This window comes from Pezoporus flaviventris, unplaced genomic scaffold (assembly GCF_033815535.1).
Source record: "Pezoporus flaviventris isolate CSIRO_AGI_PZ_B2104156 unplaced genomic scaffold, CSIRO_AGI_Pfla_v1 ptg000013l, whole genome shotgun sequence".
In the NCBI taxonomy this organism is placed as follows: domain Eukaryota; kingdom Metazoa; phylum Chordata; class Aves; order Psittaciformes; family Psittacidae; genus Pezoporus; species Pezoporus flaviventris.
In genome coordinates this window covers 40647057-40664403 of record NW_026892561.1, presented here as the reverse complement: position 1 = coordinate 40664403, position 17347 = coordinate 40647057, and the positions used below count along the sequence as shown (strand labels likewise).

Below are 17347 nucleotides of genomic sequence, written 5' to 3'. Positions count from 1 at the left end.
ATTCAAGCTAATTCTAGATACTTTAACAGAAATCAACATATGCATTTTTATATTTCCCAGCTAGGACAATGTTTTTGTAGTAGTCTTAAATCTCCCATATGTCTTTTTTTATTGGAAGATAAATAGCAAGGAAATAGAAATGTTACCTGTGTTAACAGCAAAGTGTAATGACAGAAAAATTATCATAAATTCAAAAGTATAGTGATAGTAATTTGAAACAATAAAAAACCACTGTTTTAATTGCTCTATTTTTCTTTCAAGGGTGACATTGGTTTAACTGGACCCCCTGGACCCCCAGGAACTGTTATTGTGACATTAAGTGGACCAGACAACATGACGGTAGTAAAATTATTAAACATTACATTCAGATAAGCCATCTTACTAGGTTGTACTTTGAGAGCACTTTTTCATCTTCATTGTTCCAATAGCATTTTCTTTTACCCATCCTGACATTTCTCAGACTTGTTCAGTTAGATACCGTGCTCTTATTAGAGTATGTCTGTACAGCCAACTCAGCTTATTAGTAACACACTTGCTGTGGATCTCTGGATACACAAAAGGTAAACCACTCTCAGCCTTACCAAATCAACACACATTTTTGGAATGGCTATCAGAGCCACAGATGCTTTGACCTCTGGGCCTTGCCACTGAAAATATCAGGACATTGAGCTACCAGAGTTTCACAAAAGCGTGTAAGTTCATGTACATTTCATAGTTTTTCTCATTGGTTTTACTGCAACATGAATAATCACGGAAAGAGTTGGAAAAACAGTGAGAACTGGAGAAAGGAAATACTCTGATTAAGCTTGCATTTTAGTTATTGTTTTGTGAATTAAAATTCTTGCATTTTGTCCTTATATAGAACTTAAACAGCAGTAGTTCATACAGTTTTAAGTCTTCACATATTAACAGAACAAGTCTACAACATCTTATTTACTGTTTTCCTTATTTAATTTGCATCTAATCCATGGAGTTATCAAAATTCTCTCTCCATTATGTGCTAAAATAAAAAGTTAATTTTGCATCAAGACTGTATTGAGGAGGGCAGAGAATGATTGCAGAAGCAAGGTTCAACTTTTAGACAGAGCAACTGTTCTCTGTTTAAATAAAATCAAAACCACTTGGAGTACTTCCCCATCACAGTTGTAGAAGTTTATCATGGGGGAATGGTGGTTTCTTCAGAGTCACTCAGTGTTAAGGTTCAAAAACCTCTTACATATATAGTTTGGGCCATGAGTCTAACCAGGTAATAACTAGGCAGTCTATGAACTTTGACTTTACAGTGACCTTAGGATGTGGCCCAATACATAATAGTACTACACAGTAGGGTAATTTAATCCTGAGCCCACAGTGGCAAGGATTGCGTGGGTAACAACTGCATTTACATATTGTAGGTAACTAGCTTCAGTGAAGCAACTGAGGTGTATATTTTTCACTTGGAATTTGTTTCCATCTGTGGGAATACTTACTCCAGTCCCTCTGCATGCAACCAGAAGTAGATTATTTTGAACTTGCCATGTTCAGACATATCTGTAGAGCCAGTTTCTTTTTCAAGCATTGTAGATTTCGGCAGAAGTGCTGATATGAAGATTCTGTTTCTTAGTAATTTAAGTAGAACCATCTCTGCTTAAAGAAGTTTGATGGTAACATAAGGATTTCCTATTTTTAAAACTTGAGTGTTAAAAGATCCAAGAGACCATATTAAAATTTTACTTTCTGTGTAATAGGACTTGAAAGGAGAGAAAGGAGATAAAGGATCAAGAGGACTTCCAGGGCCAATGGGGTTTACAGTAAGTGACCAGAAGTAAATCCAGATGTTCAGATGTTCTATTCTAGAATAGAATATAAATTAATAACATTCTAACTGTACTTAATTTTTAGACTATTTTTTAAAGATAACAAAATTATAAAAGATACATTTAATTTAGAAAAGGTGAGTCTCAATATGTATGTATCTTGAGTATGGTTTTATTACAGGGGCCAGTTGGTGACTCTCAAAGTGAAAAGGGTGACCGAGGAGAACCCGGAATACAGGTATGTATAAACAATTGAATACATATGTTAGTCTTTTCTGAAGAGCAGTTTTGCACTCAAAAGCTCTTTCATCCAGTAAACCTGACCAGAGAGCTGAAAGTCAAATCACTCTTCTTACAGGTTCACATACCATGAGTACATGAAGTAAAGGTCAGGTGATGGTGGATGCACTTCTATTTGTTTTGCTGTAAAGTTTCTACTGTTGAAACTTAATTTAAAAAAAAAAAAAAAAAAGTGGTCTTTGAACATGGACTGGCTTTATAGTGCCAGAGTATTCATAGAAGAGAATTAAAACCACTGGGTTTACTTAAAGCAGTAGAGTTAAATTAGCATGCTCAACCAGCAAGTATGTGGGGATGTGAAGAAAGTTGTTATAAGGGAATTATTCTCTTAAGGGTATAATATGAGAAAAAAATCATATGTTTATCTTAAAAAGCATATACATTAAGAGATAATTTATTGGAGTATATCTACATTTTGAAGGGAATTAAATAGAAAATTACCATTTCACATTCAAATGGCTTTCAAAGTTTCAGATAAAGACTAACCAATGAAAGATGCAAGTTCTTAGTAACTAAAATTAAATGAATTTATAACAGTTCAATAATATTTAATTAGGGAAGAACCCTAAAATACCCAAATAAATTACATTTTTCTTGTAACATTTTCAGAACAAAGCACTTTAATACCAGATGCATTTTGATAGCAATAGTAAGAAAATTAATTTTCAAATGAAATATTTCATTCAGTCCAAACATGCATATTTTGAAACTTTTCCCGTACTTCTTGTGGTTGCAATAAATTTATTTTGCAAGGAAAGGTAGCAAGACAGACCAGTGCTACCTTTAGATTGCTCTTTTTTCAATTGCATGGTACTATAGCAATGATTATGCTAACTTGATTGTTATTTTTATTATTCCTATACATTATGAAAATTTTAATTTTGATTTGAGTTACTGGTGTACAGTAATAAAAGTTATTGCTAACCAATGTATGGTATTCTTCCTCCATCTTCTGTGTTTCTTATGTCTTCTTCTTGCATAAGCCCAGTCCTGTCATGCAGTGTTTTTTAGAACTCTTAGTTGACCTCTCCCTTCCTCCTTTGTGGAGGAAATAGTAGAGCACTCTTCTGCCTACTGATCTTGAAGAATGCTAAGAAAACACAAATTGTGTTAAGATATTGACTGACTGGTTACTCTAAAATGAAAACAAAATGTTTCCTTTGCTATTGAAATTACATCAGTGAGAACAATATATCAAACGATGCAGATTTTATATTCTAGGAGAAAACATTATTTTTGCAAGGAAGTTTGGAAACTGGTCACATCATTCCAGCTCCCCTTCTTCTCTTATAAAAGAGTATCATGTTTTATAAGGTCTGCCATCTTTTGAGTATTGCTGTTTTTTCGTGAGGTTTACATTATAATTCATGGTCAGGTCATTATTTCAAAAATAAAGTTTCATTGATTTATTCTGTGCAAAAAAAATTTCTAAAGACTTACTTTCCCCTGCTGTTCTGAGATTGTAATCTTCCACCCCCCTTTTATGTTATCACTGCCTTCCTCCTGTGGATTTTAATGGATCGGCTTTTCCTCACTTCTGCCTTCAAGGTGGCAAGCAGGGTATCCATATTCATAATTAGGTTTACATTTCATTCTGTTTCTCTCCCCATTTTTCCCCCTTCTCTCCCTTCCGTTTGTCTTCTTTTTTTTTTTTTTTTTTTTTGTTATTGTTGTGTATTGCTTGACATGTATTGTTGCCACACTAGATACCAGGACCTCAGTGGAAGGCTGTCTGATGTGCTGAGTGCCATAGGAAACTGGAGTTACCTCTGGCATGCTGCCTCCTGTTTTCACTTTTCCATCTACTGCCCTCCTTCCAATCCCTTTGAAGTGTGCTCCCTATTCTTTTTCAATAAATAATTTCTCTTCAAGTCACCTCTTAAACCCATTTCCTGCAAGAGAACAATTTCCTTTTAGTGTCTTTCTTTGCTTACTATTAGAAGGGCTGCTAGCTCCTGTATTATCATTTGTCTTGCTTCTGCAAGGACCTGATTTTGCACCAAGCTTTCTGCACTTGCCTGGCACTTTGTGCTAGTGAAGTGTCTGCCTCAACTAACCCTCCACAGGAAAAGAAATATCCAGGGGGATATTATATGATAATATGAGTTTTAAGAGCATCAATTATGATTAGAAATAATATTTTTAGAATAATCTTAATAGCATTTCAAAATCTGTAAAGACCTAAAATACAGCTACCTGCACAACATTTAGTTGTTATACTCTTTGAATACAATAACCCCTCTTAGGATCTTAGTTTATTTTTACTTTTTGTTATGTTTTTCCGTTGTAGGGTATACCAGGAAAAGATGGTGCTCCAGGTCCACCTGGCTTACCGGTAAAGAAGAAAAGCTTTTAAAAGTTTTCTAATAGTCATCTATTTATCATGGTCATATCTTCCTGTCATAGCTTTTTCCCGTTTGAAAATGTTGATTTGCATACACTGTGAAACATTTCCTTTTACACAGCTGGTGTTTGGACATACCATGTTGTCAGAGATGTATGCAAGAGAGAGAGGCTCAGTTCATAGGTGTCTCTTCTGTGTTAAATAAAAAGACCTATTGCTTGCTGCTACCTAATGAGTATGAGACACAGTCCAAGTTATGACAAATTAATTTTACTGACTTTCATTCTGTTTAGTCAAATTGAAATTTTTGCAAAAGGCTTATACTTTCACTTCAGCATAAATCTAGCAGCAAAATGAATAGTTTTTAATCACTAGAAACAAAGATATTCTGTCAGAGTCACAGCTGCCTTGGCCTGAAATTAGATGACTGATAGAAATTAAAACTACCATCTTGTCATCATAAATGTGCAATTTATAACCAAAATTATCTCATTTGTGTACTAATTTAAAAGCAAAAGTTGTTCAAATGTATTTGGAATACTGTATTCAATTGGTTAAATGTCCAGTCTTTAATATTCACTTCCACTTTAACAACATCATTAGGGTCACAGTGACCTTACAAATATCTTATCAAAATTTTTATTATCAGAATAGCACATTTTACGTATATCGTACTGAGGCATCATCTTCTTCATGACCTTCACAGGCAGTCTAAACACATTCCAGTCTGAAAAAGAACGTGGAATGAGAGACCACAAAGGTCTACTGCATCAGCTAACAAAAAACTTTCTGTCATGACAAAGACATGACAAAAGTCATGCTCTGTTCCTATTTCAACTATACTATTAGTGCATTCAACTGCATAAGACCTTGCATGTATATGTTTACAGAAAGCCTTAGCAGCAGTGTGCACTATTTTCCCACCTAGTCTTGCTGACACCTCTTGAGATCACCACCATCATGCAGACTGACCACGTTCTGGGAGAGGGAGTTGCTGAATGCAAGTCTCTCATTGTGTTCCATTTCTCCCCTTTTAGAAATAGTTTGCAGAAGGAGAACAAACCAAAGCCTCCTATACATGTGCTGTCTGCAGCAGCTCTACCCTGGGATTGGTGGAGTGTGCTGTTACAAAGGCAGGTTTAGAGAAGGGACCTGCAGTATTTCCTACAGACAATGGAACTGTACCCCAAACTGAGTCTTCCCCTGAGATTTCTTTCCCTGAGCAAGCCACATTCACCTTGCTATCACCATGAAAGATTAAAGCTTTCCATTTTATATCTTACTGATGACAGTGCTAAAAGAGTAATCCTCATGAAATTGTGTACTGTCACCTGCAGGGACAAAATGGTGAACAGGGCAAACAAGGACTGGCTGGCAGGCAAGGAGCTAAGGTATCATCTAATGGTTTTATTGTTGTTTTTGAGAATGAAAATAACGTGTGTTTTGAGATTATTATATCAGGTTTTCTTATCACTGTGTATACAATATGTTATTCTTTACCTAACAGATGACAAGTAATGTTTTCATGGAATGGGGTATAGATCAGCTGAAATAGATCATGTGTTTGAACTAGTGTCCATCTATGCCTGCTGAGTTTTTGGTGTATGTGGCTGAATAGTTGTGCAAGGAACAGACGGGGGGTAGTGAAGGACTGTCAGGAGCCGTTCTTCTTTAATGTTATGAGCAATGTACTGAAGTAGCAGTGGGTACCAAATGCCATGTGTTGTTTTTTTATTAAAAAAAAACCTCTCTGTTCTCTCATGAAGGGGAGGAAAGGAAACACTGGTCCACCTGGAGCTTGTGGTCGAGTAAGTGTAAATTATCTTAATAATATACTTTTTCTAAACTATTAGAAAAAGAATAAGCCAAACTGACTGTAAGAGGCAATAACAGATGTTCCATGATGCTCCAACTGAGCCATGGCTTTCTTAAAATACTGATGTCACAAGGAGTCTCACAGAGATGGCATCTTCCTTCGTGTGGAGCTGGATGTATGACTGGGCCTCATTTAGACCTCAGTCAGTTCCAGCAGTTTTGCCAGGAGATTGAACAGTCACAGAACATTTGCAGAAATTCACAGGAGTTAATTTTTAAACCAATCTCTGATCAGCTCCAAAATAGGAGGTGTTAATTTTAAAATCCTAAGGAGACTTTTTAAAGAAAGCAAGACATACTATGAGTAAAATTTCTCTGTCCAGTCATACTATCTCACTAGTGGCTTTCTTAAAGGCCCCAGGCACACCAAAAGGAAACCTTCTGCCCAAATTGTTCAAAATAAATGATACAGTAAACAGCTGTATCATTTGTGGTATTGATTTTTTGAAAAGCAATGATTTTTTAGTACTCTATAGGAACAAAGTAAAAATTTTTATTTTTAAGTAGTTTTTTATTAATTTTAAAATTTGTGCATTAGTAGTCATTTTAAATTTCTGTGTGATGTTTACATATCAAGGCACAAGAATTATTATAATGCTGATTTGCCAGTAATGGTGCCCATGCAAAATAATCTAGAAAAGAACAAAAATTTGTAGTTACAAGAAAAATAGTTACAGCCAATTGCTTTTAGATTTTGCCTGTCATTTGTACAGACTTTGAAACATCGTAAAATTAAACTTCAATAAACTAAGCGTTACTTTTTATAGGAATTAATGTTTAATGCACATGTGATTTAAGTAGCTGATTTTTATCAGTTTTCATGTATGATTATTTAAAAGGGTGTTATGGATATAACTGACGATGCTTTGAGCCAATGGAATAGACTAAGTGATTCTTAGAGGTTTCCTTCAAGAGTATTTTCTGTTTCATGCTACTGTAATATTCATGACTGAGTTTCCAACTTAAACCTTGCCTGTATAATTGCATTTATAAGCAGTTCTTTGGGAGTTGAGGAATTCAGCTGAAATCCCTATTTGTACAGGTCTCTTGGCATTTATCTGTGTGTAACAATTATGATTTCATTTCTGGCTGCTTGTAATTAACATGCGATTAGGAAGGTTTTGTGGTGTCATAACACCTGAATGATGAGATCATAACATTGTTCTAACTAGATGGAATGGTCACAATGAGGTACTGTGCTTCTCTCTTCATTCTTACTATTTCTTTTCTTAACATTTTTCTCTTAAGACTGAATATTATGATAGTGTGGTTGGTGAAAAAGGAGATGAAGGACTCCCTGGACCTCCAGGACCAAAAGGTCAACGTGGCATGCCTGGTGAGTGGGACATCAAACCCAGAATCTTTTAGCAAGAGCTCTCCATTCAAAGTGCTTGTTGCAGGTTAGGTTTTTGAGCACCTAACAACCTGCTTCTGCCTTTACAAGAGTATTTCCAAATTACTCCCATCAAATTGCAGAATTGAGAAGTGTCCTGAGGCTTTGATTTATGGCTGTATTTCCTCTTAAAAATAATGAAGTTAGCACATTTCTTTGCACAAATAATTGAGTTGATCACTAAGCTCACTGACATCCTCTCTAATGACCATCAGGGCTGTATGTTTCCTGTTAAATGTAATGCACTATTTTTTTCTCTTCTTCCATAGTTTATCTTATGCCATTTTTATTGCCTTTTCCAAAATAGTGATCTGCAAGTTTGTATTTTGGCCATGATGTAAAATGAAAATGTACTGATTTGTTATTTGAGCTGTACCACAGTATAACAAGGATTTGCAGGCTGAACTCTGAGGCAGCATCTTGTAGGCTGTATCTTATACCCATCCAGCAAGTCCTTGCCTTTCATGTTTTGATGTTCTAACTTCATTAATATTTAGGTATCCAAGTGACTGTGTTGCATTCAGTGAATACACTTTGCTGTTATAAATATATTTTCATACTTCCAAGGGATGGCAACAGGGAAGTTAAGCTTGGAAAAGGTATTCATACATTGCTAAGAGGTAATATATTTAGTAGAGCAAATAATAGTGGCAAAAAGAAGCAAGTTTGTAGGCTTCTAAGTTGTTCTGAAGTAATTTGAGTGTATCTTCACCGAAGACAAATATGTTGGATCCTATTCGTACCTGTTTTAAACATCCATATCTTGCCAGATTTCAGCAAGAATTGTCAGTATTGCAACAGTTAGGTAAGTAGTAGATGCCTACATGGGTAAAACTGAATTCTTAAAAGATAAAATAAGCTCAAAATGCAGAAGCCCAAAGTTTGCAGTCAATATTACTGAGTAGTGACTTTGCAGAGTATAGAGTGGTTTAACTCAAGTTTTAAATACATTGCTTTTGCAGGGCCACAGGGTCCTCCTGGAGATGCTGGTAGACCAGGTATGTGTCATGATCCAGTGCCAACAATAAAATACATTATTCTGCCTGTTATACTGAATCAGCTTAGTGAAATCTTAATTTCAGAGGACTTTAAACATATCTTTTAAGTGGTAAAAAGTTGTCACACAAAAGCTTTGATGGGACAGGTATTTAAAGAGGGGTTAAAGATTTTTAATTTTTTTTTACATTCTCATTATGATTAATACATTACAAGATAAAAAAGTTTTGTGGGATGAAGTCAGTATGTTTGTCTCTTGCTCATCCTATCGAGTACTTACTTTGTTTTGAAATTCCATTTCTTCTGTATTTTTTCCTCTTTTGCTAGGTGTGTCAAGACCTGGTCTGAGAGGTCCCCCAGGTTTTCCTGGGCCAAAAGGAGCAAAAGGAGAGAAAGGACAAACTGGCTTGTGTATTGTAGGCCCTCCAGGACTACCTGGTATGACTGGTAGACCTGGTTCTGTTGGATTACCAGGTCCTCCAGGAGAACCAGGTGACGTTATATATAATAAGAACAAATCCAGAGTCAACTCAATAACTAATGTATGAGATTATATAAATACATTACTTACAGAGTATATTTGAGTAATACGGTTGAACATAATTTCTTTTTGGAAGTTTTGTTTTAGGATATTCATGAACACACATATGTAGTGAATATCTGTGCTCCATTGCTAATGAGAGTCTGTGGGGAAGATACAAGGTCTTCTCAAAATAAAAGTTTCTCACCTTTTTTGTGTAACTGCGACTCTAAAATGTGCTACTTTAAACCAGGAAAGACTAATGAGAGAAAATCCGTTATTTAATTCTTCCAAAAGTTGTACTAAATATATAAGACTAAATTCAGAAGGGGCTAATTTGAAAGCTAGAGAGATCACTTGCACGATCCATAGGTCTTAGTGGCCCTTAGGGCAGGTTTGAAGTTCTGGCAGCATGAAAATAAAGCAGTAGCCATTTGTAAAACTTCTAGAAACTGTATTAACTAGGAATGTGTCTTTATCTAGGGCTAACAATAGCATCATGTTTCTTTTAAATGGGGGATCGCCAAAACAAGTTTTTCTGAACCAGTACCAATGTAGCGCTTCTCACTCTGAAAAGTATGTCTCACAAATGTATTACCTTAGGAAGAGCTTGATGCATGCTCTGTTTTTCCACAGTAATAGTAAATACAGCAGAATAATTCTGTCAAAGATACATCAACAGCAATAATAAATTAGCCCTATTCATGATAAAAGACAGAATTATATTTCTGTTGATTCAGGTAAACTGCGAATACTTTCCCAGAAGGGCCTATGCTTTTTAAAGGCTAGGCAAATTGATCCAACAGTCTGCTGAGACTTATTTCAATATTACCATATTTATCCTCAAGTACGTCTAGTTACAAGTGGTTTGGATCTGTTCAGGTAGTTCTCTCTTTTAAATGAATCAGAATGTCTCAAGTTGGAAGGGACCCATAAGGATCAGAGTACAGCCTCCAGCTCATCCCTGCAACTTTTTTCTCTCTTTGCAACAAGAGAATTGTGTGAATAATCTGCTGATACAATGTTGCTGTGCTCATTTCATTAACAGGTAGGGTAACATTTAGAACAGGCCTACCAGGACTTCCTGGAGAACCAGGGTGTACAGGACCTCCGGGACCTCCAGGAGATATTGGCATGAAAGGTCAGTTCCAGGATGCTGCTGCTCACAAGTAGATGGTGCAATCTTTGTGGATCCTCATGAAATTTTGAATTTCATTTGCCTCTTAAGCCATTTGGTGAGTTTAGAGATTTAACAAAATTCATTAGGGATAGCAAATGTCTTCCTTCCCTTACAGTAAACAGCGGGTGAAAGAGCAGTGCATGTGCCAGTGCTGCACACCAACTGTACAGCACTGCAGCAGGATGTAGATCTGTAATAACTGTAGAAACAGTTATTACAGATTGGTAGGGTTATTTTATTCTCCTGTTGGTAAGTTCAACACTAGCAGTTGTTCTCTGAGAGCAGGTTCCTTCTGCACATTTCACTACAGAAGCTGCCGAATCTCTTTTCCACTTGCTAGTCATTGAAGTCACCCAGGCTGTTATGGAGCCATGTTAATCTGAAGCCTTTGTCCCCTGTCATCTTTTGATAGAATCTGTCTTATCAGTGGAGTGACTGTATCCAAATGGTTCACTAAAAAATCAAGGGATGTTCCTTCATTTTCAATTTACTGTAATAAGTTCTGATTCACTGTCTGACCACAGGTAATTTTGTAATGTGTTGGAATTGATCTTCCAACAAAATTAAGGCTATGATTCTATTGCTCTCTGGCCAAAAAGTGTCAGCCATCCTCTGTAACAAACTATGTAACACATTAATTAAGCTTGGGCATGACTGGTGTGGAACAACTAATGAATTAATTTTGTTTTAGGTGATGAAGCTCACGTGTGTACTGATTGCAGCTATATTCCGGGAATTCCTGGTCTTCGCGGTTCTCCTGGGCCACGTGGCCAAGATGGCATTCCTGGTAATTATCTTGCTTTTCCTAGCAGGATAGTAGAAAAGGCCAGTGATTTTGCTTTTAGAATAAGAACCAGTATGGGCATGTTCACAGCTTTCAGTACTTAAACTAGCCCTGACGTTGTGATGAGTGTGGGAGCCTGATGCAGCTCCATCCACCAATGGGAGCACAAGCCCTAAAAGAGGTGAAGTCAAAATGCTAATGGGCTTAGAGCCTAGAGCGTAGAGCCAGGTCAGTCTATGATGGAGCAGTAGATGTAACAAGTAAAATCATTCAATGCTGTGTGTGATTATCAGAGCTTGTCAAGATCCATGTCCTTTTTTTTCATTTTTCTTCATAAAATATGCTGTCTCTTTTGCAGGTAGAGAAGGAACAACAGGTCCAAAAGGTTCTCCAGGTTCTCCAGGAGCACCAGGGTTTCCAGGAGCTCAAGTAAGGCTTTGGTTTTTTGGGTTATTTGTCAGATCCCATAAGAATTATTTCAGAGAAACCTCATGGCTGGTTTTACTTGCATTGTCATACTGAGTGATCTCAATAGTTTGAGTTCTTTAGCAATGGATGTGTCTGCATAGGAGACCTAGGGAGATCTCTACTATGAAGTATGGCTGACCTAGCTTTATATGAACCTGTTTTGCTCAGTGCAGCAAGAAGTACAGCCCAGGCAGTGAGGGAGGTAAATACCTTTGTGATTAATCTGTGCTTCTGCCTGGTATGGGCAGTTTGCTTCAGTTCATCTACGTAATTCTGTGATCATGGCAGTGGCTGTAAAACATATAGAGTTTTGTATGCTGTGATCTTCATCAGACTTCTTACTTACCTTGTTCCCAGCATACTCAGGATTTGCTAAAGTTCCAGCGGTACAGAGAAACTTGCTTCTCATAATACCTTCTTCAGGGCTGCAAAGGACATTCCCTCTGGGGAAACATTATGAAGAGGGAAGGCTGACAGCTGCTGTCACAGACATACCATTTGGTTGTTCTGACTTGTGCCTGTAGTAGCAATTATTTATGGGAAATTATAGTTGGTGCTGTCTAATAAAAAAATGTCATGCACAATTGTGTATTCATTGTGGTGGTTGCTGTACAGGTGCAGAATGAGTCTGTTAACAGGCTTTTCCAGAAGGCTTCCAGGAGTTCATGAGCCCAAGATCCCTAAAGCCTAGTGTGCTTTCAGCTTGGACTGGTTTTGGCTGGAACAGAGTACCCATGAGGGTAACCCTCTAAGGGAGAAAGCAGGGAGAGGAGAAGTTAACTATGAATAGAGCCAACTATGGCAATTATAGTCACCTAATTGCCTGGGGAGATACTGTGTAGCAGAAATCTCTGGAGGCTGAGAGAGCTGGGCCTGTTTAGCCTGGAGAAGAGACAGACTGAGAGGGAATCTTCTCAATGCATACAAGTATCTTACAGGTGCGTGTCAAAAGGATGAGGCCAGACTCTTTTCAGTGGTACCCAGCAACAGAATAAGGGGCAGTGGGCACAAACTAAAACACAGGAAGATCCATCTGAATATGAGGAAGCACTTCTTTCTTTTGAGTGTGGCAGAGCACTGGGACAGGCTTCCCAAAGAGTTTGTGGTGTCTCCTTCCCTGGAGATACTCAAAACCCACCTGGACACCATCCTGTTCAACCTGCTGTAAGTAAACCTGCAGGAGAGTTAGACTAGATGATCTCCAGAGGTCCCTTCGAACCCAAAATATTGTGTGATTCTGTGATTTTAAGGTATTTTCTTGTACTGCCACCAAAACACTACAAGGTAGATAACAGTCTGATCCATTAAATGATCCTGCATTATTTCTGCTTATAATAGCATAAATGGAATGATAATCATGAGTTAAGGCAGGAGGGAAAGAAAAAACACTAAAAAACTTGTATATTGAAGTGTGCCATTACAGTGAATAAGATGAAGATTAAGAAAATTACTCTTAAGTATTTAATAAAGAAAAAAAAGAAAGAGCTTGAAAACAGCTGACATGTCTAGCACTGAAAATCTTTTGATTACTGTTGCAGGGACCTCCAGGTTTTAAGGGACATCAAGGATATAAAGGATCAAAAGGTGAGCCTGGATACGTGTATCCAGAAGGGCCAAAAGGTGAGCGAGGAGATCCAGGGCCCAGGGGAGACAAAGGAAGAAAAGGTTCAAGTGGATTTGTGGGAAGACCTGGCTCTAAAGGATCAAAAGGTTCCAAAGGTGAAGAGGTGGGTATGCACTGTTTACAATTAATACAGAATTCATGAAAGCCTAAATCAGTATTTATATCTTGTACAACAGCCTGTTTTATCTGTTCAGATACTTTAAGTGAAAATCCTTTACCTGACTTAGGAGTACTATGCTCAACTATAGCAACCAATATGCAGAACCAACATGTATGAAAGAATGAGAGTAAATAGTCTTACATTATCAGAGAAAGATGAGGCTATTATAGGTACATGTTGCTGACAAACCTCAGCAGTCTTTTGTGGTGTCAGCCTGGATATTTACATTGGAGCATTATCTTGGATTCCTGTGATGAATAAGATAAACAAAAGAATAAGCAAAAAAAAAAAAAAAAAAGGAGGGGGGGGGCAAAAAAAAAACACCAACCAAAAAACCCCCAAAATAAAAAACCAAACCAGTTTTCCTGACTGCTTATAATGCTTAAAAGGAGATGATATTTCAAATAGCTCCTGTTCAGTCTGTAGGAGTTAATCTTGAGTCAGGGCTGGAAGAAACCACAAAAGCTAGGAGGGCTGACCATAAAAAGAGTTAGGGCAGAGCTTTTTGTTCAGCAGAAACAAAACCTAGCAATTATTGTTGTGTGTGTTGGCTGAAAAACTGTTAAAGTGATTCAGATATAACTGTCTCTAAACCTGACTCCACAGTATTCAAAGAGGATCAGAGCTGAGGTGCTGTTTGTTTTGTTGGTTTTTGTTTTGTTTGGGTTTTTTACCAGACTTGTTTTAAGAAGTGTATAATGCTATAATGCCACAGTGACTGCAAAATCAAGCTGCTTTATTTATTTGTACTATTTCCCTCTTACTAACCATCTATTTTTAACCTTTGATATTAAAATTTATATCCTTTTAATCACAAGTAAATCAGAGGAAAAATTCCTCTTTAGTTAGCAGATCCACTCTGTTACTAAAGTAATACAAGATTATAGTCAGAGAATCGGCATTTTGTTATGAAAGCTGGTGTAGAAACCATGTAGCGCTTGGTATACACACATGTGTAATCATTAATAGGGACTGGCTGGTTCAAAAGGAGACAGAGGACTACCTGGATTGCCTGGCAGCCCTGGGCTTCCTGGAGAGATGGGGTTTCCTGGACTGCCAGGATATGGACCACAAGGAATAAGAGGTTTCAAAGGCTCTAAAGGAATACCTGGTCCACCTGGATTACCTGGAGAAGCTGGTTTGTAACTTCCTATATTACCATGTTTTACCTATGTTACAGGGTACTTGATTGAAATTTCAGACAGTGATGAAGTCAAAAACAGTGAAACATGGGAAGCTTTTCCTTGCTATGAGATTTCCATAGTGTTGTTCCAAGTTTGGTCATACTCAAGATAATAGTGAAAGTCCGAGGGTCATAACACAATTGAGGTTGGAAGGGACCCTTATGAGGTCTTCAGTCCAAATTTCTGCTAGGAGCAGTGTCAGCTGTGAGACCAAGTTACTCAAGGCATTATCCGGTTGAGCCTTGAAAGCCTCCAAGGACAAATACAGTACATCATCTCTGTGTAACCTCTTCTGGTGCTTGACTGTCCTCATCATGAAAAAATAAAAAAGTCTTTAAATATGCATCCAGTCATCACTTGTGTGAGCTGAGTCATCAGGGGAAATATGAAGGACTTGATCATTTTTGACCGCTGAAAACATTGACCGCTGAAAACATACCAGTGTATGTATTTATAGGCAAGCATAATCTGAAAGAACTCAAAGTTGGATGGCAGGTATAATCAAGTTTTCTCCAAGAGAATACCCGTTAAATCTTTAAGAAATGGATGTGCAGATTAAGCATTTCTCAATTGCATCTTTTTCCTGCTGACTTTGTGCTGCCTCTTCTGGGTCTCCACTAGACTGCAGGAGGGCTGATAAGGAAGCAGATGGGCTTGGTGTCAATAGAATTCTTTTGCTTTATGAAGCCAGGATCTGGAGGCTTTTAGAAATCTGTTGGAGTTTCAGAAATACGAAAACTTAAGATGTCTGCATTTTAACCAAGTAGATTGATCGCTAATAATTTTGAATGTTAAAGATTTCATACTGCCAAACTATAAATCTTGTAATCTTGATTATATATTTGCTGAAGGTCTGAAAGGAGAGGCTACTAGGATAGCACCATTACCTGGGCTGCCAGGACCTCAGGGACCAGGTGGTTTACCTGGACCCCCAGGAGTGCCTGGTAAGTACATATGCACCTAATACACTAAAACTCAGAGATAATCTGATGGGGATTTGTTTCCCTGCTCTGGCCAGATAAAACTGTTAGTGTTACTTTGAAATAACTATTAAAAGGAGTTATGGGTTACAGAAACTATGAAATTAGTTGTAACATTCCCTTTCAAGAAAACTAAGGGAGATGGATGTGAATAGGAAGGGCACACAGGGCTATGTCCCTGGTGTGCAGTATGGTAGAGATTCCAAGAAGTCCTATGCTATGACTTGGTTCCTCCAGGAACCAGAAACATCTGGAGCATATGCTGCAGCTTGTGTATCCAGAAGGACACCTTTGGCATAATTTTGACAAAAGTATATCCTAAAATATGCTGGGACTGCTGCAACCTTCAAAACAGAATGAACAAAATTAGGTTAAAGTACTTTTAATTGTCCTGAACCCCTTGCTCCTTCTCATGCTTTGCATGGGCACAATCAAAAAAGTAGCTGTATGAAGTTTCCTGCTTCCTTTTTGACGTGACTGTTGCTAACCATTGCTCTATGATGTTAAGAATGTGAGTTTCCTTTTTGGGGTGGGTTTTGGGCTTGGCTTCTAGGTGAGATTTTATTGTTTGCTGATGATTTTAGATTTTGCAGAAGTTTTTTAATGCACTGAAGGACACTAACTGACATTCAGGCTAACCATAAAGCATCTTTGTTTTGATTTTGTAGAACAATAGTCCTTAAAGCTGCCATGGATAGCACAAGAAAAATTCTTGGCAGCTTTATGGTAGCTTCTGTTCTTACAGTGGTTTCTTTTCCAAGCCTTACCCCTGTAATATGTGTTTGTATCTTCTCAACAAGTGGAAAATTTGTATTTGCAAGTAGTTGTTCTTAGAAGTCTGGAATTTGGTCAGATTGCATAAAAACTTAACTCACCCACTCATCCCTGCTTTGATACTGTGAACACAATTAGCATTTTAACTGTAAAAACTTGCTGTGGAGGAGAACTAGTGTCTAAGTTCTAATACAATCTAGAGTGGTATCCTAATTGATAACGATAAACTATAAACCACCTAATCTTACAAGCTGATGTTCTGTGGTAAGGTACATTACAGTTCACTTACTTTTTTTGTACAGGTAAGGCTGGAGCAAGAGGTCAGCCAGGTGATCCAGGACATCCAGGGCCAACAGGTGACACAGGCTTCCCAGGACTTGGGTTTCCAGGAAACCCAGGTCCAAAAGGTAAAAAAAAAAAACAAAAAACAAAAGGCAAAAATGGGAAACATTTACTTTTGGTTTTAGTCCACATTAAAAGCAATCAACATTTAAATAAACTAAAATTCAATAATTATTAGTCAGACAGACAAGTGTTTTTAGCCCTCTTGCGATTTACTGCTTTGAAGCTTATAAATTGGAAGTTTGAAATATTTCAAAGTATTTCAGAGAATCAAGTATCAAAGCTGGCAGGAGGAAAATATTTTAAGACATCGATGTTTCCTGGAATACAGCCCAAACAGGTGCAGCTCATCTGAGGGCCAACTTACTTCACGTGGATTCTCTTTACCTGGATATGTGTTACAAAGAGCTGTTTCTGTTCTTTAATTTTGGTTCTGTACAATGCAATACCTGCTCTAATGTGCAGGTAGCAGAAAGCATTTATAATGCTGAGAGTTTGGCCATTTCTCATGCAAAGTCATACCCCTCTTTGGACATCAGTAGTATTAAAAAATTCTCAGAATCCTGTCAGGATGGGGGAAGAAAAGAACGGGGAAAAAAAAAAAAAGCTCTGATGCTGACACTACTA

The 17347-nt window shown here is 37.4% G+C and overlaps 1 protein-coding gene across 1 annotated transcript in view; it reads left to right on the top strand.

The window, feature by feature from the left end:
- COL4A3 (collagen type IV alpha 3 chain) overlaps positions 1-17347 on the top strand; it is a 63994-nt gene that overhangs the window by 22949 nt on the left and 23698 nt on the right. Inside the window, exons 13-28 of the mRNA XM_061452994.1 lie at positions 262-339; positions 1728-1790; positions 1978-2034; positions 4387-4431; positions 5778-5831; positions 6207-6248; positions 7564-7651; positions 8671-8706; positions 9032-9196; positions 10273-10365; positions 11096-11191; positions 11547-11617; positions 13195-13383; positions 14410-14578; positions 15476-15568; positions 16681-16785. Of these exons, the coding sequence (XP_061308978.1) occupies positions 262-339; positions 1728-1790; positions 1978-2034; positions 4387-4431; positions 5778-5831; positions 6207-6248; positions 7564-7651; positions 8671-8706; positions 9032-9196; positions 10273-10365; positions 11096-11191; positions 11547-11617; positions 13195-13383; positions 14410-14578; positions 15476-15568; positions 16681-16785 (1444 nt within the window). The remainder of the gene's footprint in view (positions 1-261; positions 340-1727; positions 1791-1977; positions 2035-4386; positions 4432-5777; positions 5832-6206; positions 6249-7563; positions 7652-8670; positions 8707-9031; positions 9197-10272; positions 10366-11095; positions 11192-11546; positions 11618-13194; positions 13384-14409; positions 14579-15475; positions 15569-16680; positions 16786-17347) is intronic.